The sequence below is a fragment of the Puma concolor genome, chromosome D4, assembly GCF_028749965.1.
Source record: "Puma concolor isolate L17-30 chromosome D4, mPumCon1.1.hap2, whole genome shotgun sequence".
Classification (NCBI taxonomy): domain Eukaryota; kingdom Metazoa; phylum Chordata; class Mammalia; order Carnivora; family Felidae; genus Puma; species Puma concolor.
This window is the reverse complement of record NC_141679.1, coordinates 62,894,992-62,918,535: the sequence shown is the minus strand read 5'-3', so window position 1 is coordinate 62,918,535 and position 23,544 is coordinate 62,894,992. Positions and strand designations below refer to the sequence as shown.

Below are 23,544 nucleotides of genomic sequence, written 5' to 3'. Positions count from 1 at the left end.
GAAATATCCCAAATGTCTATCAGTAGAAATAGATAAATAGTAGTGCTATAGTATGTCCAATAGCAGTTCAATCTATATGTATTACTATGTCTACATAGAAAAGTTACAAAGCGGTACCCTCCCCAGAAGCACCTGGCTTAGACGATTTCATGGATGAATGCTTACAAATACGTAAGAACTTATGAACGCTTGCTCTGTGCTGTATATGAATTCTCAAAATAACACTGTGAAATCATATCACCATCATCATCATCACCCCTTTTTTATAGATGAGGACACTGTGGTCAAAATGATTAATTTGCCCAATGTCAACCACTAGGAAGTGACATATCTAGGATGCAAATCCAGGCAGTCTGCTTCCAAAGGCTCTACTCAACCACTCATCCCTGTGTTATCAAAACTATTTCAACTCACTGTGAAAGGTGAAGCTTATCCAATTTTTGTTTGAAGACCTACATATCTAGTAAAATATCTAAATATCTAGTAAAAGCAGTACCCAAAAGGAGAACTACAGAACAATCTCAACCATTATATTAACACAAATATCCTAGTAAAATATTAGCATATAGAATTTAGTAGAATATTAAATAAATCTGCAACTTGAGCAGATGGAGTTATTCTAAGAAGATAAGGATTATTCACTGTTAGGAAATCTGTTTAAAAATCTTACCATACTGGGGCGCCTGGATGGCTGAGTCGGTTAAGTGTCCAACTTCAGCTCAGGTCATGATCTCATGGTTCGTTCAAGCCCCACGTCGGGCTCTGTGCTGACATCTCAGAGTCTGGAGTCTGCTTTGGATTCTGTGTCTCTCTCTCTCTGTCTGCCCCTCCCCCGCTCACATTTTCTCTCTCTCTCAAGAATAAATAAACATTAAAAAAAATTTTAAAAAAATCTTAACCTCACTGATCAAAGGAGTAAAAACAAATTATATTGCTTAATTAGTAATTTTTCAAATGATATAGGAAAACATTCTAGAGTAAACAATTTAATATAGAAAGAAAAATAAATATAATAAGTGGAATAAAAAAGAAAACTTGTGTCCCTTTACCTATTCCCATTCCTAACTTCTTTCCCCCTTTCTAGATGTAACCCCTTTGGTGAATATCTGGTAACTCAGATAAAAATTTTTAATGTATTATGTAGGTCATCTTATAGCCTTACTTAGCTGAAAAGTAAATAAAAGTTATGTTATTATATACATAATGTTTATTGTCCTTTCAGAGGACTGTAAACTATTTAGTATCATGTGGACTTGCTTTTTTGGGTTGGGGTTGTATAGCTGTCACATAATGTTCCATTAGTTTTATGTGTACAACATAGTGATTCAGCATCTCTGTACATTATGCTCTGCTCACCAGAAGTATAGCTACCATCACCATACAACACTATCACAATACCACTGATTATGTTCTCTATGCTGTACCTTTTATTCCGGTGACTTACTCATTCCATAACTGGAAGCCTCTATCTCCCACTCCCCTTCACCCATTTTGCCCACCCCCAACCTCCTTTTACTCTGGCCACTATCAGTTTAAACTTCTCTGTGTTTGTAGGTCTGATTGTACTTTTTGTTTGTTTGTTCATTTGTTTTTTAGATTCATTTTTGGGCAAAATCATATGGTATTTGTTTTTCTCTATCTGGTTTATTTCACTTAGCCTCATATCCTCTAGGTCCATCTTTGTTCCTTCTTTATGTCATGGCAACTAAGAAAAGGGAGACAGAAGTGCACAAGTGAGATAGAGCCCTAAATTTGGATTTCCCTTTAATAAACCATGGTCATTCCCTGACTACTTTTGGTCAAATAGCTTAGAAAGCTAAAACACTACATGGTAGTGATGGAGATCATGAAGTAATGACCCTTAATATTTATGAAAGCTTTGAGACTATCATGGGGGGAGGGGGAGGGAATTTAGACCAAAGGGGAAAGGACAAATCCATTTGCTTTGCAGACTTAATTTTTTTTTTAATGTTTATTTATTTTTGAGACAGAGAAAGACAGAGCATGAATGGGGGAGGGTCAGAGAGAGAGGGAGACACAGAATCCAAAGCAGGCTCCAGGCTCTGAGCTGTCAGCACAGAGCCCAACGCAGGGCTTGAACTCACAGACTGTGAGATCATGACCTGAGCTGAAGTTGGATGCTTAACTGACTGAGCCACCCAGGCGCCCCTTTGCAGACTTAATTAAAACAGTATGTGGGCTATGGGGCAGCCAATGATTCTTTCATCTGGTGATTGAATTACTACAGGTATCCCAGCAATTATGTGGCCTTTCAAAGATTAGTTCTGATTGACATTTAGAATTGGTTTGATCTGAAGGAACAGTACAATTTTGAAGATACAGATTTTTAAGCAGTGGATTAACACATTAGGCCTATATAAAAATGGAATCATTCTTGGGTGGCGCCTGGGTGGCTCAGTCAGTTAAGCATCCGACTCTTGGTTTCCGTTTAGGTCATGATCTTACGGTTGGTGAGTTCAAGCCCCACACCAGGCTCTGTGCTTACAGTGCAGAACCTGCTTGGGATTCTCTCTCTCCCCTCTCTCTCTGCCCTTACCCCACTTGTGCATGTGCTCTCTCTCTCTCCCCCTCAAAATAAATAAACTTAAAAAAAATGGAATCATTCTTGGATTTGTTAATGAAAATATTTTTTATTGTAGAACATAGTACTCAGGGAAAGGAAACCAAAAAGCCTGAGAGTCATTCCAGAACTAGTAAATATGGAAAACAAGAAACTGAAGGTTTTACCAAAGAACAGTTCTTCATTGAAGGTTGTTGACTCACCAAGAAGGGTCAGGGTCATATGTTTAGTAGTGAAATACAGACATTGTTTGATGTATATAGGAGGCATTTTCTTCACTTTGTGCAGTTTAGAAATAAATATGCCACCAGCAGAAATTGGTAAATAAGACAGTTAAAGGATTTAAATTATACAGTTTAGGATATATCAGGGCCTATATGGTATAAACCTTGAAATTTGTTTAAAAAGTAAAAACATTGGCATTTAGTTCACTGTATTATGTTGTATAGTGGCTATCTTCCCCATCCTTCTTCCCCATTTCTTTATGGGTACTTCCTTTTTCTTCCAAATAAACTGCTTGTATTGGACTACTTGTCTCGGGATCTGCTTTGGGGGGAGCCCCGGTGAAGATAAGCTGTCATTTTTCCTATAAAATTTCCTCTCTCTCTCTTTTAAGTAGGCTTCATGCCCAGCATGGAGCCCAGCATGGGGCTTGAGCTCACAATCCTGAGATTAAGACCTGAGTTGAGATCAAGAATGTGAGACGCTTAACTGCCTGAGTCACCCGGGTGCCCTTAAAATTTCCTATCTCTTGACATGGCTTCTTGGATCCCCATGGTGTCATTTTGTGTTTTACTCTGTATTCATTGTTTCCTTGTACTAGTTCTTGGGCTTGATGAGATTGAGGTCAGGTTCAGTTTTTTGGGTTAATACTTCGTAAGTGGTGCTTTTTATTTCCTATTGTATCCTATAAAGAAGCATTAATATCTGGTCGTTCCACTTTTGGTAATGTTAAGATTGTTCAGTAACAGTGTCAGTGTAGTTGTCTGCATTACGATTAACTCAAAGCTTCTCGAAAGCCTAAGCAAAAAGAGCCTATGACATACTGTGTAATTCTCATTGTTTGGTGCCCAGCAGTTGTCTTTTGAGAATGACTTTGCCAGGAACTATGGATGACTTTTCAATTAAAATACTTCAGACAGAGAGAATCTTCTCTTTCTCTTTTTTCAATGTGAAAGAGAATTTAAGTTTGATGATATTGCTAGATGTTTGTATATATATGCATATATATAATGTTATTCACAACCCTATCCCTAGTGCCTAGTATGGTGCCTAGCATGTATACAGTAGATGACTCAGTGAAATATTTATGGAGTCAATGATCTAACAAAAAAATATATGTACCAATGTGTATGTAGATTCCATTAAGGGAACTTGGTTTCCTGAGGCATCCTGCGTGAGAATTACAATGTAGCACAAGAAGAGTAGTCATAATTTTCTCTCGGCGTATATTTGCAAGTATTTGTTCTGGAGACAGTGATGAATGGGATGTTGTCTCACACCACCCTCCCTCCTCCTCCCCCACCCCCCACCTCTGGTTCCAGACTGTGTACAGAAAAAGAAGACAATTCTCATCTTAACTATTCTCCCAATTCCCATGCTTTGTTAGTACCACCATTGCTAGAATTTTAGGTTTTAGAGGAGGGGTATGGGGTGATTTTAAGAGAAAAACCCTTTCCACACATTGAGAAGATCAATCCCATTTCTGAAAAGCTTTGGACTTTTCTGTGAAGGTCAGACTACTACATTGTCTATTCTAGGTAAATTAGTTGATCCCCTTCCTTTTTTTGTTTTTTGTTTTAATTCCAGTACAGTTAACATATCGTCTTGTATTGGGCTCTCATCCCGTTTTTAGAATACAATGGGGAACCAAACACACAGATGACATCGACTTTTTAATTATTTATTTATTGTTTGTTTGTTTGTTTATTTAGAGAGTGCGAGTGGGGGAGGGGCAGAGACAAAGGGAGAAGCTCCATCCAGCAGGCTCCATGCAGTCAGCGCGAGGCTCGAGCTCCCGAAACTGCGAGACCATGACCCGAGCCAAAATCAAGAGTTGGACACTTAACCAACTGAGCCACCAAGGCACCCCATCAATTTTTTAAAAATGTTTATTTATTTATGTTGATAGAGTAGGGGAGGGACAGAGAGAGAGAATCCCAGGGAGGCTCTGCACTGTCAGCACCCCCATTTTTTTTTCTTTTAGTATAGTTGACATAAAATGTTACATTAGTTTCAGGGGTACAACATAGTGGTGGGACAAGTTCATACATTATGCTGTGTTCACCACAAGTGTAGCCACTACCTGCTACTGTACAACGCGATTCCAGTGCCGTTGACTGTGCTCCCTGTGCTGCGCCTCTTCTGTGACATCCTCATTCCATAACCGGAAGCTGTGTAGCTCCCACTCTCCTTCACCCATTTCCCCATCCACCTACCCTGTCTCTGATGGTAACCATCAGTTCTCTGTATTTATGGGTCTGTTTCTGCTTTTTATTTGTTTCGATCTTTAGGTTCCACATATAAGTGAAGTCACATGATACTTATCTTTCTCTGACTTATGTCACTTAACATAATACCTTCTGGGTTCATCCATGTTGTCACAAATGGCAAGATCTCCTCTTTTTTTTTTTTTTTTTTAATAGCCGAGTAATGTTCCGTTGTGTGTGTGTGTGTGTGTGCGCGTGTACACGTACTGTACCTTCTTTATTCCTTCATCTATGGATGGACACTTGGGTTGCTTCAGTATCGTGGCTATAATAATGCTGCAATAAACATAGAAATGCATATATTTTTTTGAATTGGTGTTTTTGTTTTCTTTGGGTAAATACCCGGTAGTGAAACTAATGGATCATACGGCATTTCTGCTTTTAATTTTTGAGGCGCCTCCACAGTGTGTTCTACGGGGACCCCAGCAGCATACATGCTCACCAGCAGTGCACGAGGGTTCCTTTTTATCCACATCCTCACCAGTACTTGTTATTTCTTGTCTTTTTTATTTTAGGCATTCTGACAGTATGCGGAGATATCTCATTGTTTTGATTTGCATTTTCCTGATCATTAGTGATAGTGATCATCTTTTCATATGGCTTTTGGAAAATGTCTGTTCAGGTCCTCTGCCCTTTTCTTTTGAGCTGCAGTCAAGAGTTGGACACTTAACTGACTGAGCCACCCAGGCACCCCTGCCCATTTTTAATCAGATTATTTGGTGTTGGTTTGTTTTGTTTGTTTGTGGGGTGTGTTTTTGTTTGTTTCTTTTTGGTGTTGAGTTGTATAAATTCTTTATATATTTTGGATATTAACCCCTTACCAGATACATAATTTTTAAATATCTTCTCCTATTTAGTAGGTTGCCTTTTGTTGACCATTTCCTTCCCTGTGCAAAAGCTTTTTATTTTGATGTAGTCCCAATAGTTTGTTTTTGTTTCCCTTGCCTTGGGGAAAAATGTTGCAAAGGCCAGTGTGAGAAATTACTGCCTGTGCTGTCTTCTAGGATTTTTATGGTTTTGGGTCTCACATTTAAGTCTTTAATCCATTTTGAGTTTATTTTTGTGTATATTGTAAGAAAGTGGTTCAATCTCATTATTTTGCATGTAGCTGTCCAATTTTCCCAGCACCATTTATTGGAGAGACTGTCTTTTCCCCATTGTATACTCTTGTCCCCTTAGTCATGGGTTAATTGGCCAGGTACTTGTGGGTTTATTTCTTAGCTCTCTATTCTGTTCCATTGATCTATGTCTATTTTTGTGTCAGTACCATACTGTTTTGATTAGTGAAGCTTTGTAGTACATTGTGAAATGACATCAGTTTTTTTTTTTTCAATGTTTATTTATTTTTGGGACAGAGAGAGACAGAGCATGAACGGGGGAGGGTCAGAGAGAGGGAGACACAGAATCTGAAGCAGCCTCCAGGCTCTGAGCTGTCAGCACAGAGCCCAACGTGGGGCTCGAACTCACGGACCGCGAGATCGTGACCTGGCTGAAGTCGGACGCTTAACTGACTGAGCCACCCAGACGCCCCGAAATGACATCAGTTTTAATGGAAACCCATGCTTGATCAAATAACTAATGTGCAAGAAAAAATACGAATTGCAACAATATATTTTTATTTTCTATCGTTGTTTCTACTGGCAGAATTTGAGTTTAGGGATTATATTACTTACATTTGAATTATTCTTTGGGTATAGAATTTATTTTCCCAAACATGTCTGCACCCACCATATTTTGACTTATTTAATGAGGAATGGTATAATTTTTCTAATGTTTCTTTATAAAAGCAGACTGGTTCTGACTTGTCCAAAATTTGTGTCATTTGGCCAAAGGTTGTATCACTGAGCAGTTGAGGGTTAAAGTAGCTTGCCAGGGTTATTCTATACTTAGTTCTATTTTTCCCCTCTCTTTGAACTTCTAGTTCATTATAATGCTTCTGGGAATACTAACAGTGAGATGTGCCTCAATTGATACACAGCTTCAAGGCTCTTACAGTGCTTGTCAGCCTCAGTCTTTTCTCTCTGGGGACCTTTCATATCTCTTAGCTCCTTGCAGACGACTGAAAAATCTCTATGCTTCTGTTGCCTGCCAGCTTAATGCAAAACTGAGAGTCAGAGAAGTGGCCCCAGGGAGGAGAAGCAGCCTGGGTCCCATGGCATCAGGACTTCAGGTAGTAGGCTGGTTTGTCAATTTGGATTAGAATGGAAAAGAGCTGTTGCCTCGTACATTACTTATTTCTTGCTATAGGAGAGACATAGTGTGTAAAGGGCTTTGAGAGTCTCCTAACAGAAAGGCAGGAAAATGAAAGATTTAGCAAAAATACACTGAGCTATTACTGCAGAATGCCTAGCAGATGTAATGTCAATTGAGAACGGTAATGCCACATGGAAGGAAACATTCTCTATTAAAGCTTCCATTTTATGCCAGTAATTTTCATGCAGAAATCTCTATTCAAGCAGAAGGCACTTTAAAAAATTAACATCTTTGTAAATTTCTAATAAGATTACAGATTCCACATTTTTCTAAAATCACAGTAATTTGCATGTCAATACAGACTTTTCACAAATGAGTCTTACATGTTCTTGTGTTCATATTTGAGGACCATAAACATTGTACAGAGTTTAAAATGGGTTTACATACTTGCTTGGAGAGTTGGAGCCTTTGCTATCTAAAGCAGTGCTGCTTTGTCCAACTTCAGCTCAGGTCATGGTCTCGCAGTTTGTGAGTTCGAACCCCGCATTGGGCTCTGTGCTGACAGCTCAGAGCCTGGAGCCTGCTTCAGATTCTGTGTCTCTCTCTCTCTCTGCCCCTCCCCCACTCACTCCCTTCCACCCTCCCCCCTCAAAAATAAAATAAACATTAAAAAAAATTTTTTTTAAGCTGTGCTTCTTAAACTTTGTGCATAGGAATCACTTGGGGATCTTGTTAAAGTGGAGATTCTGATTCAGTAGGTCTGGGGCCTGATAGTCTGCATTTCTCACAAGCTCCCAACTGATGCCAGTGCTCCTGGTTCAGGAACTATTTGAATAGCAAGGTTTTAAGGTATTCAGCTTTAAAAGAAACACCTCTTGTTTTCTAAACTCATCAAATTATGGTAATAAAACATTTAAGGCAAAGCCTTGCAAATGCTTTGTGACTATAAATCTTGCTAACAGAAATAATACCCAATCACCTCTTCTGCCTGATAGTTTATTAGATTCTGGTCCTAAAATAAGACAATATAAGAAATATTAGAAGTTTATCCACTAATGTAACATGGCTATTCTTGTTTATTTTTGAGAGAGAGAGTGTTCATGCGTGCAAGCATGAGTTGGGGAGGGCGAGGAGAGGGACAGAGAGAATCCCAAGCAGGCTCCATGCTGTCAGCGCAGAGCCCAAGGCAGGGCTTGATCTCATGAACTGTCAGATCATGACCTGAGCTGAAATCAAGAGTCGGACACTTAACCAACTAAGCCACCCAGGTGCCCTTGCTATTCTTAAATGAGGGTGCTGAAGTGCTATGTGCTGAAGTGTCTAGAAATCACATCAGAGTATACCTGTAGGGGAACCTGAAGAAGGTATGCCTAGGAACTCAGGACAGCACTTAGTGATGTAGAGGGCTTTCTGCAGGAGGCAGGAAGATCACTTCTGAGGTTCACTCTAAATTTGGCTCTAAATAATTACCTAGTAGTGTGCTCTTCACCATTACATAATTAAAAACAAATTTTAATAGGCTTCATTCTTATTTGATAACCTTATTATCCTCAAACATGTTAAAAATGTTGGCTGTTCCCATTTCTGAACTTCTTTCCCCCATTTCTCACCTCCAGCACCCTCCCTCTAAATTCTTAGTGTATTAACATCATCTATCTTCTCATTCACTTTGTATGTATTTGAGTACTCACTGTATACAAATAGGATGTCGTAGTAAATGGATCTGTGGTATACAAAATTGAATAAGGTGCAGTCTCTTTTTCAAGGTACTCAGTCTCCTGAAGGAGGTATGATAGCACAAGTAATCAGTGTGAATAATAATCTGTTAGCACCCTCCAGAAAGTGCTCTGTGGGTTCAGAAGAGAAATGAATCACTGGGTTCTGGGATCATCAGGAAAGCCCTCATAGAAAAGATAGCTTTTGAATTAGGTCTTGAGAACTAGATAGCCCTTCCTAGCTGTTCCAGGCAGGACATTGTAAGAAGAAACTGCACAAGGAAAGTATGGATGCAAGAGAATAAGGAGACACATTTTAGTAATTGCATGTACTATAGACCCCTTGCATTTTGGATTCATAACTTCAGGATTTGTATTGTCCGTTTGTGAGTGACCATTGAAGGGTTTTCCTGAGCTACTGATTTTATTCCCTTGTGAAGAGCCTCGTATATCAAGTCCGTGGGTGAGGTTAGTAATTGGTTCAGCAGCATTCGTATCTGCATCCATCTTTATTCTTTTCTCTTATTTCCTTTTACTGTATTTCGTGTGGGAAGACATTACATACTTATTAATAATTTGGGATTTGCGAGGAGCTTGTTATAATTCCTTTCCATTGCCAGAGGTCTCCTGCCAGTATGGTGACCATATAATTTATTGCCCAAACTGGGACCCACTTGAAAGGAATTGTGCTGTTAGTGATATTCCACAGCAACCAGGCATAAACTGGGTTTGTCTCAAGCAAGCGAGAGTATATGGCCAACTAGAACATTCCTGTTAGTTGGAGGATGGGATATGAATGGGGAGCAGTAGGATGTTATTTAGGAAAGCAAGTTTGTGGATGGTCCTAAATGCCAGGTTCAAGGTTTAGGCTTTTATACTGTAGGCAGAGAAAAAAACCCTTGGAGGTTTTTTTGTTTGGTTGGTTTTGTTCTTGTATTCTTTTGGCAGAGGGTTTGATATATGCAAAGCAGCTTTTGGAAGGAGGAGTCTGGCCTCTGTGGGCAGATTAGATTGAAGGGAAATGCTCGATTTAGGGAGTGCCATAGTATTCCCTTTAAGGATATATTTGAACAGTAGCCACTCAAATGGTCTTCATGTATAAGGAAAAATTGGTAATTTATATTTATTTGTATAATTATGAACAGAGAAGCTTTAATAATTCACTTCCAATATATGTTATTACTGATGTTAGCTCATACTTCTGAAGAAGATCCTGTGGGTTTAGCGTCTTGTTCAGTTAATGTTTTCTCAAAAGAGGAACAGTACTGGGTTTAGCAGTGAGCGCTAGAACATTTTGTCTGCACTAGTGTTATGCATATATTTACCTTAATATTTTAACAATTAAAATTTTAGTTAACACTGAGAGTGCTTAATAAAAATATCTTCACAAAATTTATTTCTAAAAAACTATCTTTTGCCATGTAACCAATCTTTTATTGTATCTTGTTTCTTTTTTTATTTTTTAATTTTTTTTTTCAACGTTTATTTATTTTTGCGACAGAGAGAGACAGAGCATGAAGGGGGGAGGGGCAGAGAGAGAGGGAGACACAGAATCGGAAACAGGCTCCAGGCTCTGAGCCATCAGCCCAGAGCCTGACGCGGGGCTCGAACTCGCGGACGGCAAGATCGTGACCTGGCTGAAGTCGGACGCTTAACCGACTGCGCCACCCAGGCGCCCCTATTGTATCTTGTTTCAACCTGATATCTAATCCAGAGAAGGTTTTAATTTCCACTAGCATGCATCTCTCCTTTTTCTATCCCCACCCCATGGAATGGGTGAAACTTTTGAGAAAGGAAAGTTTTTTTTTTTTTTAAGTTTATTTTACTTTTTAATTTATTTAATTTTGAGAGAGAGTGCAAGCAGGGGAGGGGCAGGGAGAGAGGGAGACAGAAGATCCAAAGCGGGCTCTGCACTGACAGCAGCTAGCCCAGTGACGGGCTCACAGTCACAAGCCGCGAGATCATGACCTGAGCCAAAGTCAGATGCTCACTCTACTGAATCACCAAGGTACCCCGAAAAGGAAAGTTATTTTTTACCAGGAGAATCAGACAGCTATTCATGGAAGAGGAAGTCAGTCTTTGAAGGATTGATTCTGCAGTAGTGGAGAAGAGAACTTTCTTTTTTTTTCTTTTTTTTTTTTTTAATATTTATTTATTTTTGAGACAGAGACAGAGCATGAATGGGGGAGGGGCAGAGAGAGAGAGGGAGACACAGAATCAGAAGCAGGCTCCAGGCTCTGAGCCATCAGCCCTGAGCCTGACGCGGGGCTCGAACTCACGAACCGTGAGATCATGACCTGAGCTGAAGTCGGAAGCTCAACCGACTGAGCCACCCAGGCGCCCCGAAGAGAACTTTCCAGGTAGAGGAAACTATGTATGCAAAGAAGAGGAAGCAGAAAAATTGTGGGGTGTGCTTGGGGAAAAGCAAGTGACTGCTGGGTGGCTTCAGAAATGCTATGGAAATAACAGCTGGCACACTGGCATCACTAGCCAGTTACGTGGTCATGGAGGACACAGGGAAATTGAAGAAAAGGAATGCTTTTTTTATTCTTTTTTTTAAATCTTCTTTAATGTTTATTTTTGAGAGACAGAGACAGAGTGCTGCTGGTGGGGGAGGGGCAAAGGGAGCAGTAGACATGGATTCAAAAACAGGCTCCAGGCTCTGAGCTGTCAGCACAGAGCTGGGTGTGGGGCTCGAACTCACAAGCTGTGAGGTCATGACCTGAGCTGAAGTTGGACACTTAACCAACTGAGCCACCCAGGTGCCCCAGGAAAGGAAAGCTTTTTAATTCCCAAGGATTTCTTAACTTTTAGAAACCTTTTTTTTTTTTTTTTTTTTTTTAAGTTTATTTATTTTGAGAGAAAGAGCACAAGTCGGGCAGATAGGGAGAGAGAGAGAATCTCAAGCAGGCTCCATGCTGTCAGCACAGAGCCGGGCATGGGGCTCTATCTCACCGTGAGATCCTGACCTGTGCTGAAATCAAGAGTCGGATGCTTAACCAACTGTGCCACCCAGACACCTCTTAAAAAACCTCCTAAGGGTAGAAAATACTCTTGTTGAAGAAGCTTCTATTTTTAAAGGTAGCCTATCACCCTTTTTTTTTTTTTTTTTTGATGAATTAAGGTGCAATACCATTTTTTACCGATGGGCCTTTTATGTAATAAGATCATGTCACTAGACACATCTCAGAGTGAAATGTTTAATATTTGGTACTTATTGCATGTGGATGGAGTTATGTAGTGACTTCTAGATGATTGGAGATTCTTCTCTGTTGGCAAGAACAAGAGGTAATGAACTGAAGAGAATGACCAACTTGTAAAATATTTCCTAAGTTTATGTCTGTGTATTTACATATGTTGTCTAAGTATTTCATCATTAGAGGGTAATATTCTCCATGTCTGTTAAGATCTTCCATATTCAAAATGTCTTTGTAGGTTTTTGCCGTTTCTTTGAAAGAAAATACATTTAAAAGTTTACTTCAAGTCTTAACTTTTAGATGAATGATTACCCTCCTCTCTTCCTGGTTTAGAGCTACTTGTCTTTATTTTACTTAAGCACTATAGAATTTGACACATGGAGATGTTTCCCTGGAAGAATTCTGTTTAGGCTTAGGGCTGACATGAAAAGAAGCAATTTGTCAGACTAGTGGAGCTTGCTAACAATTCAAATAAACAGCCTGTCTTTTTCTTTACACTGCATATTAATAAAAATGTTAATGATAAAACACCTCCTTTACACCCTACAGGGTGCAGAGATGATTGGGTCAGAGACTGTTTTCTTGCTTTGGGCCCTCTTAAACATAGCTGCTAGCTGAATGTGGCTTATCAGTTGCATGGTTATTGGTGCCATGTTTCTAAAGTAACAGGTATTTAACGCAGCCAGGTTGAGTGTTGCCTCGATTTTTTTATTATCTGGCATTTAGATACTTTTGCCATGTAAATATTTCAAAGTAGAAAGCAGTTAAATTTAGAATATACTTCTTTATAAACGTACTTTGATGGATAGGTAACTCTTCAAAAATGGGGTTACTTAGATCATACAACTGAAGACTGTTATCTGTATTTAACATTTTTCTCCCCTCCTTACTACCACAATTTTGAGAGCTCCTGATGGTAGAGCATACCATGCCTTATGCATTTGTGCCCTTGGTACCTAGTAGATACTTCATAAATGTCAAGTTATTTAATGATGACTTTGATAAAGACCAACTTTGTTGCTTAATTGTATATTTTTGCTTCACCTTCTTGAATTTTTCTTCAACACACAATTCGCTGTAAAATTTTGTATCAGTATATCTGGATTTCTTAAACACAAAACAGGCTCAAATGGAGTTACTTATGCTAAGCCCCGTGCTACCAAACTAAGACTTAATTACAGTTTTAGCTCTCCCAGAAATGGAATTTTAAACCAGTCAGCCAAGAAATACCTGATCAGCACTAGTTAGGTAATATGCCTAATAGACTTCTGCCATCCCCAAAAGGAAAGTGACTTTCAATGACCAACCCACTTTTTTTTTTTTTTTTTTTTTTTTTTTGCCTAGTAAAACTTCCTTCTTCCCACTCCTTTTTTTTTAACTTTATTTTTGAGAGCGACAGAGAGAGTGAGAGTAGGGGAGGAGCAGAGAAAGAGGGAGAATCTTAAGCAGGCCCCGTGCTGTCAGCGCAGAACCCAATGTGGGGCTCAATCTCACAAACCTTGAGATCACTCAACTGATTGAGGTACCCAGGCACGCCTCTAGTTAATTTTTAAGGTGTTAAAAATGACGCAAGTAGTTATATATGTCAAACATTCAGAGGTTTTAACTTACGTAGCTTACTTTTAGTAGAGTATAATTTATTGGTTGCTAGCAGAAGTAGTAGTCCACTGTTGGCTACTCAATTTTGGTAACTTGAGAATAAGGCTAGTGCTGTTTGGCTTTTTCTAAGAAAATAATGAATGTATAGAGATATTTCAGATAATTAGCTGGGCTTGCTTGCATATCAGCATCAACATGGCTCTTTGTACCATTCAGAAATTGAATTGTTGGTGAAGTAAAAATTTTTCGAGTGGTAACTGTAGTGATTACTACAGCGTCTGTGAAATGGGTGGGCAGGGGAGTAGCCATCAGTGCCTTACCAGGACCCCTGACATTAGTTGTCATTCAATAGCTGTGGTTCAGTGAATGGATTTCCTTAAACACAAGGTGTATTAAAGATGGAACCTAAAAATAAAATACACTAAGTGTACTGCCTTTTAAACTAAGTGAACAGTTGCTAGTTTAAAGTTGAATCTTGTATTTATTTTGCAGATGGCAAGCTAATACTGTCTTTGATAAACTTGAAATTTGGTTTAATGTTTTGGAAGCAGAAAATTCTTACTCTCTTTTAAGAGCCTGTCCCTTGACACATTGTTATCACCAGTATGTGAGATGAGGCAAGAAAGGCTTCTGGTTCACAACTTAAAAGTCTTTCTTGAATTCTTATCTTTATCGTTTTGTTTTATCTTAGAAACATGGTAGGGATAGAGTCAGCAAACTTAGCTTTAGTTTGTATTCTCTCAAAATTGATAGTAAGCCAGTACATTTTTTTCTTGTTGCTCCGTAAAATTCTTGAAATATTAATTTAAGAGAATGAAAAAATTCTTAATTTCTCAATTGTTTAGAAACAATTGCTTTTGTGTTTTTGGATGTATAGGAAGTCTTATTTATTTGATCAGTTTCTAGGCTTAAGAAGTTAGTATTTCCCCTGTTTCACTGATCTAGTGAAGGGTTAAAATAAAAATAAAGATAATAAAAATTAAAACCAATTGATCGATGATTTTGTAAATAACAAGTGGAACCAACTTTATGCATAAATTTTCTTTTTATTAGACTTTCTGCAATATTTACCTTTTGTGGAAACATTTATTAATTTCACATTTTTAAAATTTCCAGGTAACTTGGGTTTTTACTCCTGTAACAACTGAAATAACAAGTCTTGATACAGAAAATATAGATGACATTTTAAGTAAGTACCTTGATATTTTTAAAGTACACTTTTCTTCTTTATAAAGAGTTAGTTTATATACAAAAACAAAGTTAAATCCCAATTACTAGAACAGTTTGAGGAGCTGGCATTCTAATTATTTCCATGGTTTACTGAATTAACAAAACACTTTTGGTTTTGATTTTCAGTAAAATTTCTTAAAATGTGTATGTCTCCTTTATGTGTTACAAATAAACTTTAATCTCATTTTATTTCTTTGTCTTGTCATAAATGCCACCTTAACAATTTGTATTTTGCTAGAGCCTACTTAGATTAGAGGCCAGGAGTCTCCACTGTGCAGTACTAAAAGTTTGTGGTCTTAGGACACAGTCTAGACATCTTTTGTCTTTTTTAACTTTTGACTAATTCACTGACTCTGATATCTTTTATTGTCATTGCTCCAATTAAGTTAAGTGTTTTACTGACTGCTTGTTTGCTGACAGTGTGATTGTGGATACAATTAACTTGCAGGGAAAAGATTTCTGTTTTTAAAAGTAGTAGAGGGAAGGTGAACACATGGTTGATGGAAAAATCACAATTTAGGAGATTTAAGAAAATGCACAATGCATAAATGATTTCTACCTTCTTCTTTTTAAAAGCCCTCCACTGGTTTAAGCAGAACAAAACCAAAAATAATAAAAGTGAAAAGAGTTATTCTTGAGCCTCATATGCTGTTTTGTGTTCGTGGAACTGGTTTTAAATGCTAAAATGTCTATTCCTACACTGTGGGATCTCTTTAGAGCAATGGTCTGTAACCTTTAGCATGCATGAGTTACCTGGAGGACTTAATAATATCCGGACTGCTAGGCCTGGCTCCAAGTTTCTAATAGAAACTGCTAGACCCCACCTGAGAATTTGCATTTCTGTAAGTTTCTACATGCTGCAGGTGCTTCTGGTCCAGGGAGTGCAGTTTGTGAACCACTGCTTTAGATGAAGAAGCAAGTGGATAAAAAGTGCTTTGAAGGTAAAAAAGGAAGAAGAGAATTGAAACTTACAAAAAATTCTCCTTTCATTTTTCAAATTCTAGAATAACTTTTATTTTTGTGAGTGAGTGAATTTATCTAAGTTTCTCTGTAGTACATTTAGTCTCCTGTCTTCACATCCTCATATGCAGATGATACTAAGTTATTTTGGCAACAGAGAAGAGCTGTTAAATGGATTGGAAATAGAACATGTACATGTTTTGCAACTTTATTGGTTGTAGATTTCTTGTTGCAACTAGGTGGGACATCTGAGCTGTACAAGAGCTTTACACATAGCTTAGTTACACAGGTCTTTTCTGTGAAATAGAATTTTCTTGCAGAGTCACTTCTTGGTTTATTCATGTATATGGGAGATCAAAAACTAGATTGTTAAAGCCCAGATCATTCCACTTCACTTTTTTAAATGTTTATTTATTTTTGAGAGGGAGGGAGGGAGAGAGAGAGACAGACGAAGAGACAGAGAGACAGAGCACAAGTGGGGGAGGGGCAGAGAGAGAGGGGGATACAGAATCCGAAGCAGGCTCCAAGTTCTGAGCTGTCAGTACAGAGCCCGACGTGGGGCTCTAACCCACGAACTGTGAGATCATGACCTGAGCCGAAGTTGGCCACTTAACTGACTGAGTCACCCAGGTGCCCCTCCATTTCACTTTTAATGAGTTAGTGGCTTACTTGCCTGATCTGGGTTTGATTCTTCTTTTGCTTTATATTCATTCAGTGAAGGTATAAAGATGGAGAATATAGAGAAAAGAATCAGGGATTCCCACAAATTATGTAACCTATCCATGACCCTGTGTGCGGGTTTCTTAACTGTTATTGTGTATTTTTAGTGGGCCTTTACATAAATGGGAAGAAGACCATGGGGAAAACCAAATCTTGGATTATGTCAGTTACAAAGACATAATTAACTTAGGTTGTTTGGTTTTGTTTTTCAATTTCAGACAATGCTGATGTTGCTTTAGTAAATTTTTATGCTGACTGGTAAGTAATAATCTTATTTTTGTTTTTTGCGGGGGGAGGGGTAATGAAGTTGCATCTTTTAGTTTTTTTCTTTCATCTTGCTACGGGTGTATTTGCTAGAAAGGGGTGAGTGGGGAAGCCTTTTTCATATGTGAGATAGTATTGCATACACAAAGTCAATTAAGGTTCATTCACAAAGGGAACAGCTTAATTTGCTGATCGTTTGTATTTTAAGAGAAAAATCTATCTGATTCCATTATCCCACATCTTAAAAGTAGTAGCAAAAACTCAAATCCCTCCCTCCTTTTCTCTCTTTCTCTCTTTCACACCCCGCCCCCCAACACACACAGTACTGCAGTTCTGTATTTTTCCTATAGGGCGGTGTTGGGAGGTGAAGGTGTGGGTGTGGCAAGTTTAGAAGGAAAAATCATGTTGACACTTTTTAAACATGTATCGTCTACTACTTCTAGGAAGCCTTTATTCTGCCCCCTGTCTAAATCAGATTCTTGTCTTTTGTGTTTATGTAGTACTGGACACCACTTTTTTTTTTTCTTACTACATTATTTTGTTTTTTATATTTGTGCGCCAGGAAGAAACATTGAGGATGGAAATAATGTCTTACTCAGCATTCGTGGCATTTAAAACCAGGGCATACTATGTAGTAGATGTTAAAGAATATGTCAAGTGGGGAGCTTGAGCCAGAGAGGTTTGAAACACTCACATAATCTTTATTCCTAGACCATCTGTATTTTATTTGACCCTTTTACGCTTATTACTGCCTACTGGTTGCCACTGCCCTACTTAAGGCCACAGTCCAGTTTACCCAGATTCCTGTGACAGTCTCCTAATTTGTTTTCTGTGCCTCAGGTCCTACGTGTGTCCATTCTGTTCTCTAAAAAGTAAGCCAGAGTGGTCTTTCCTAAAGTACACACTGAATAAGGTTACACTTCATCTTAAAACCCGTAAATGATGTTCCATTAACTCTAGGTCTAAAGTCCTTTACCTTGACCTAGAAAGCCCCCAATGACCTGCTCCCTTCCTACCTCTACATCTGTATATCTTGCCTCTCTCCGCTCCCACATTCTGTACCTGTTATACTGAACGTCTTTCAGTTTCTGTAATATTCTATATTCTTTAGTCACTGGACCTGTAGTCATGGTATTTTTTCTGCCTAGATGGGTCACTCTTCTCTCATTTAATTTATCTTTTGAGTCTTAGATTAAATGCCACTTTCTCCAGGTCACCTTCCTAGATCAATATTCCTACCCTTATCCCAACCCTTTTTTATGTCTTTCCATAATACTACATGCTCACCTCATTGGGAACACTTGTATGCTGTAGTTTATTTGGTGGCACCTACTGCAGCCTTAGCTTTAAGTTACTGTATCTGTCTTTTCTCAGTATTCGTCCCTAGGCTCTCTGCATAATACTTGGCAGATAATAAGTACATAATAGATATTTACTGAGTGAATAACATATAGTGTAGTTATTTAAAGAACTTCAGTAAAATGTTGAAGATATACAGAGAAAATGCCATTTATAAAACGCATAACCAAGGTAGCATTTTCCAAGGTAAATTAGGATTGTCCACATGTAGCAATAGCTGTAAAATTTGGTATACGATTATCTAGTCCAATCCACTTTAGCAATGAAACTGAGACCCAGAGGATCAAAGTGTCTTCCCAGGGTTACCTGACAGAGTTGTGGCAGAGTTAAAATTGGAACGCAGTTCTCTTATTTGAGGTATTTTGTGTGTTGTAAGAAAGGGAAATAAAACGTGCCATTGACCTTGTCCTAGAAACTGAATTGGAAATGTGGGCTAATTGCAGTTATTTGGGAAAACATATTACCCAAAGAATACCTTGAGTTGTTTATGAATTAGTACTCTTTATTCAATTGAAAAAAACTTAGGCAATTGGCCACAGGACATAGATTTATATTATGTGGTCTCACAGGCTCCATTCTGAGTTCTGTCTGGAAGTTATTAATGTGGCACAGTTTAAGGAAGAATTCTCTAATAGAGCTGCCTAAAAATATGGATATGCCTCGGAGGGTAATGAACCATAGTAGGTCCCCGATAATGCTGTTTTGTGCCAGTCTTTTTATATACATTGTTTTTAATGCTAAGAACTACCTTGCAGGTAGGTATTATAATTTCCATTTTAGGTTGAGGAAATTGAGAAAGGTCATACGGCTAGTAAGTGGTGGAACTGGGATTTAAACTCAGGTATGTCTGACTCCAAAGCTTATTTTTCCCCCTACTAGGTCATACTAGTAAGTACCCCCAAATTGTCCCTGCAAGGACTCTTACCCATTCGGTTGATTTGTAAAGGGTTGATTCAAGCACTAGATTGAAGATTGGATTCAGATGACCCCTAAGGCCTTTGTAATAGATCTGTTGCTTTTGTTATGTTACTTTTATAAATGTAACTTTCCATGTGAATTGGATACATGTGGATGAAGGTATAATATTGTTGATTGACTTTTATTTCATCCTTCCCTTCCACCTTCTAGTATTAAAATTGATCCTGTTTTAAGCATGAACCTGTGCTTAAATGCTTACTGGGCAGCAAACTGGACAGTCTGGAAAGAAGGAGCCCCTAATGTATGTCTTTTCCTTGCCCTTAAGCCAGGAGCCTGTCCAGTAATTGTTTACTAGGCCATATCCTAATTCTTCAAGAAACCATCTATTAGCCTTTGCCTCCCTTGCCCTCCAGCACCATATTTTCAGCAAACTATAAGAAACTACAAACTTGTGGACCTAGCCTTTCCAGTTCCTCCATTCTATCAATTTAATCATTTAACAGACATATTGAAATGCTTACTAGAATACATAGTCAAATAAGACACGGTCCCTGATGTCCACAGACCCCACCCACCTATCCCAGATGGGAGAGATTTAAGAATGCTAAAAGAGGAAAGAGCCACTTGAAAGCAAGAGATTGAAGATACAGATTGTGTCTCCTTGCTATATTCTAGGACATCTCCTTAGGAAGTCAGGTGAGTGGGCCAGAGGAGGTATCTACAGAAAGAAATAGGGAGGAGTATAAGAATTTGCATCCTTTTACAGGCTTTACCAGACTTGCATTGAATTGTAGTTCATATGTATGACCTAATCATGTGGATTAAAGAGTTCACAGGCTTCATTTAAGTAAATCTCTTAGTGGAAAAGGGCTCTGGAAGCAATAGTAATAGCAGTTATAGTTTTTTTGTTTTTTGTTTTTTGTTTTTTTTTGTTAACAAACAATACCTTTTTCATACAAGAATAACTATTCTAACCCATCTGGCTGTGTGCTCATTTTGATTCTTCTTCTCTTTCTTATCAGGTCCCTTTAATAACCTATAGCATGTTTGTGAAGTAGTTGGCCTGATTAAGGGACAGTCAGAATTAGAAGAAACAAGTTTCTGAAATACTGTAGGGTTTGTGTCCCTTTGCAAAAGTAAGAACAAAACAAACGACAAAGGAAACATGAATAAGAAATCTTGTTTAGGAATTTAGCACTTTTGCTCCTGAACTTAATATATTTGTTTATAGACATGAAAGCCTATTTTAACCAGGGGTTAATTTTGAGGGTCAAGAGTTTAATATACACTATATATCCTTTTCATGCCACTTGTGTATCTAGTATGCTGACTTGCATATGAGATTTTGATTGACCTAGTCAAGCGAATCAGTCTAGTATTTGAAATAAACTTACCATCTTAAGGATTTTGTATAGTAGTCTCAAAATATGTTCATTATTTAGAGAAAGCTAATTTCTTCTCTAAATGCCCAAGTCTTAATAGTTATAAGTCCAAGTGGATACATCTTACAGGGCTTATATCAGACTTGTTTCTGGCCTCTTTGAGAGATCCTTAGCTGTGTGCTTCATTGTAGCACATAGCTTCTTAAGCTGCAGAACACCAAAATCTTTAAATTGGAATAGGCTTTGAGTTCAAACTTGCCTTCATCTTTAATGAATGACATTCAGGTCCATGACTAAATTAACTATGTGATTGTCTCAAAAGCTGTTTATTGTACATACACTAAATAACAATAGATGATAACTGAAATAAGATTTTATTGCTCTGCTTTTCAGTTTTAATTGGTATCCTTCTTTGTGCATAGGTGTCGTTTCAGCCAAATGTTGCATCCAATTTTTGAGGAAGCTTCTAATGTCATTAAGGAAGAATATCCAAATGAAAATCAAGTAGTGTTTGCCAGAGTTGATTGTGATCAGCACTGTAAGTACCTCAATAGGAATTCTGGAACAAATCGTGTCATTCCCTTCTCTACACACACATACACACACACACACACACACACACACACTCTCTCTCTCTCTCTCTCTCCTTTTTTAATGCTCAAAAAAAATGTTCTACTTTAGATGGAAGGTTCTAGTGACTTTGGTTAAATGTTAATATTTAATCTTTATGTACTTACAATACTAGTTTGTATTTTGCCTGAGAAGTAATTAATTTTTTAATTAAAATATAGTAGAATAAGCATATAGGTAGTAAGTTACAACCAGCAATGTGTTCTGCCAAAGTGAATACCAAAATAATTAATAAATAAAATTGAAATAAAGTTTTAGGAAAAAATGGATTTCTGTTAGTTTTAGAACCTACAAAAATACCATTTGTAGTCATTGCAAATAAAACTCTCAGATTTTTGTGTGTTTTTGTTACTTAAAAGATTCCACTAAAATTGGCTGAGACTGTCTTCGAGGTGTAATTAACTGTAGTTATGGATTATAAATATTGAAAGTGTTGAGAAACTTAGGTTAGACTCACAGTCCAGCGTCTTGCATTTCACTTCTCCCAGCAGAGCATTCTCTGTAAAAGCCTCTTGGTTTTCTGTGTACACAACCAATCTTGCTAACTTGAGCTAGTGAGCCTGCAGTGGTGTTCCCTCCTTAGTGTGTCCAGCAGGTGTGAAGTTCTCCTCTCTCATAGTACTAGACTCACTGTGTTTGTAGCTCTGGTTCATTCTGTCTTAGTTGTCTCAACCGTTGCAGCGTCCATTCTTCAAAGGCAGGAACTTTTTCTTTTCATGCTTTTTTTTTTAATGTTTATTTTTGAGAGGGGGAGAGAGAGAGAGAGAGAGAGAAAGAGAGAGAGAGAAAGAGAGAGAGAGAGAAAGAAAGAAAGAAAGAAAGAAAGAGCGAGCGTGTAAGTGGGGGGGGGGGTTGGTGCAGAGAGAGAGGGAGACACAGAATCCCAAGCAGACTCTGCTGACAGTTAAGCATCTGACTTTGGCTCATGTCATGATCTCACAGTTCATGAGTTCAGGCCCCACATTGAACTTGCTGCTGTCAGCCCAGAGCTCGCTTCAGATCCTCTGTCCCTGTCTCTGCCCCTCTCCCAATTGCGCTCTCTCAAAAATAAATGACACATTAAAAAAAAAAAAAAGCTTGTTGCCTCGTGTTACTGGCAAGTTGGTCTGAGTACAGAACGCTCCATTCTGCAAATTTCCCATCATTTGCTCTTAGCCTGACAATTAGAATTTGTGTGTGTGTGTGTGCACTAACGTTTCATTTTACTGATGAGGAAATGGAAGTCAAGTGACTTACTCAGTATCATAGAGCTTAATGTCTAGTCAGGCCAGATTTAGAATCCAGATCTGACCAAATACTTTTACAGACCTGTTAGCTTTATTAGCGTCTTTCTATTCAGTTTAACAAACACTTTGGGGATTTACTGGTGGAGAAATGGCTAACGGCAAAGTATTTCAGTATTTTATAAACCATACCCCAAATTTCTGTCTATTGAGATTCATAACTAAATAGGATGAAGGGAGCGGTAAAAGATTGTCAGTACAGGTGCGGACTGCATTTTCACACTGCTTTCTGGATCTTTCCTCCTACTTTTCGCTGACAGATATGATGTTTTTGGTATGGGTTCTCATTTTAAATCTTTCTATTTTTTATGTATTTAATTAGACATTACAGTACAGACAGTAGTTCCTACTTTCACTGAATTTGGACCATAAAATCTGAACTTGTGTTTTTAAACTTAAAGTCATTGGGAAGAAAAATGAACTATTGTTGAACCATCAATATTATTTATTCTGTTTTTAAAACTAAGATTAACTTACTTTTGAGATAAACCTGACATTACTACTATTGATCAGGCTCTCTTTTTATGGGAGTAAACAGCCATAATTCAGATGCTTTTTGATCTACCAGATAGAGCTACAAAGTCAATTTTTTACCAATGAAAGTTATATCTGAGACATTGTGTATTCTCTCTAAATATTTTATTTTTTCTGTGCAATTCTTCATTTTTTAAAAGTGATGTTATGAAATCCTTATTGATGATTTATTCACATTTTCCACTTTCTCTTTAGAGATTATAAGACAGACTGTGCCCTGGGTCACTTCTCATGTGCCAGCTATAACGTAGAGTTTCTGAACTGGAAGGACCTTAAGAATCCTGTGGTCTCGGGAGAAATGTCTGTTAGGTAGATTGTTCTTTGGTAGGATTGGTTTTGTTTTTAAGAGATTTATTCAGATATAATTAAGGTAAAATAAACTGCACAAGTTTAAATTATAAAATTTAATGTTTTGACACATGCATACACCTATGAAACCGTCACCCCAATCAAAATATCAGCATATCTGTCATTCCCCAAATTTTTCTTG

At 38.0% G+C, this 23,544-nt stretch overlaps 1 protein-coding gene across 3 annotated transcripts in view; it reads left to right on the top strand.

The window, feature by feature from the left end:
* Positions 1 to 23,544, top strand: part of ERP44 (endoplasmic reticulum protein 44) — a 102,546-nt gene that overhangs the window by 29,178 nt on the left and 49,824 nt on the right. The window contains exons 1-5 of one of the 3 annotated variants that reach the window (XM_086683598.1): positions 14,899 to 14,963; positions 16,903 to 16,942; positions 19,088 to 19,148; positions 19,790 to 19,921; positions 21,030 to 21,145. In XM_086683598.1, coding sequence (XP_086539724.1) covers positions 21,046 to 21,145 — 100 coding nt within the window. In that variant the 5' untranslated portion in view covers positions 14,899 to 14,963; positions 16,903 to 16,942; positions 19,088 to 19,148; positions 19,790 to 19,921; positions 21,030 to 21,045. Of the gene's footprint in view, positions 1 to 14,890; positions 14,964 to 16,902; positions 16,943 to 19,087; positions 19,149 to 19,653; positions 19,922 to 21,029; positions 21,146 to 23,544 lie in introns of those variants that run through there. The other 2 variants (XM_025928904.2, XM_086683599.1) reach the window with 2 other exon arrangements.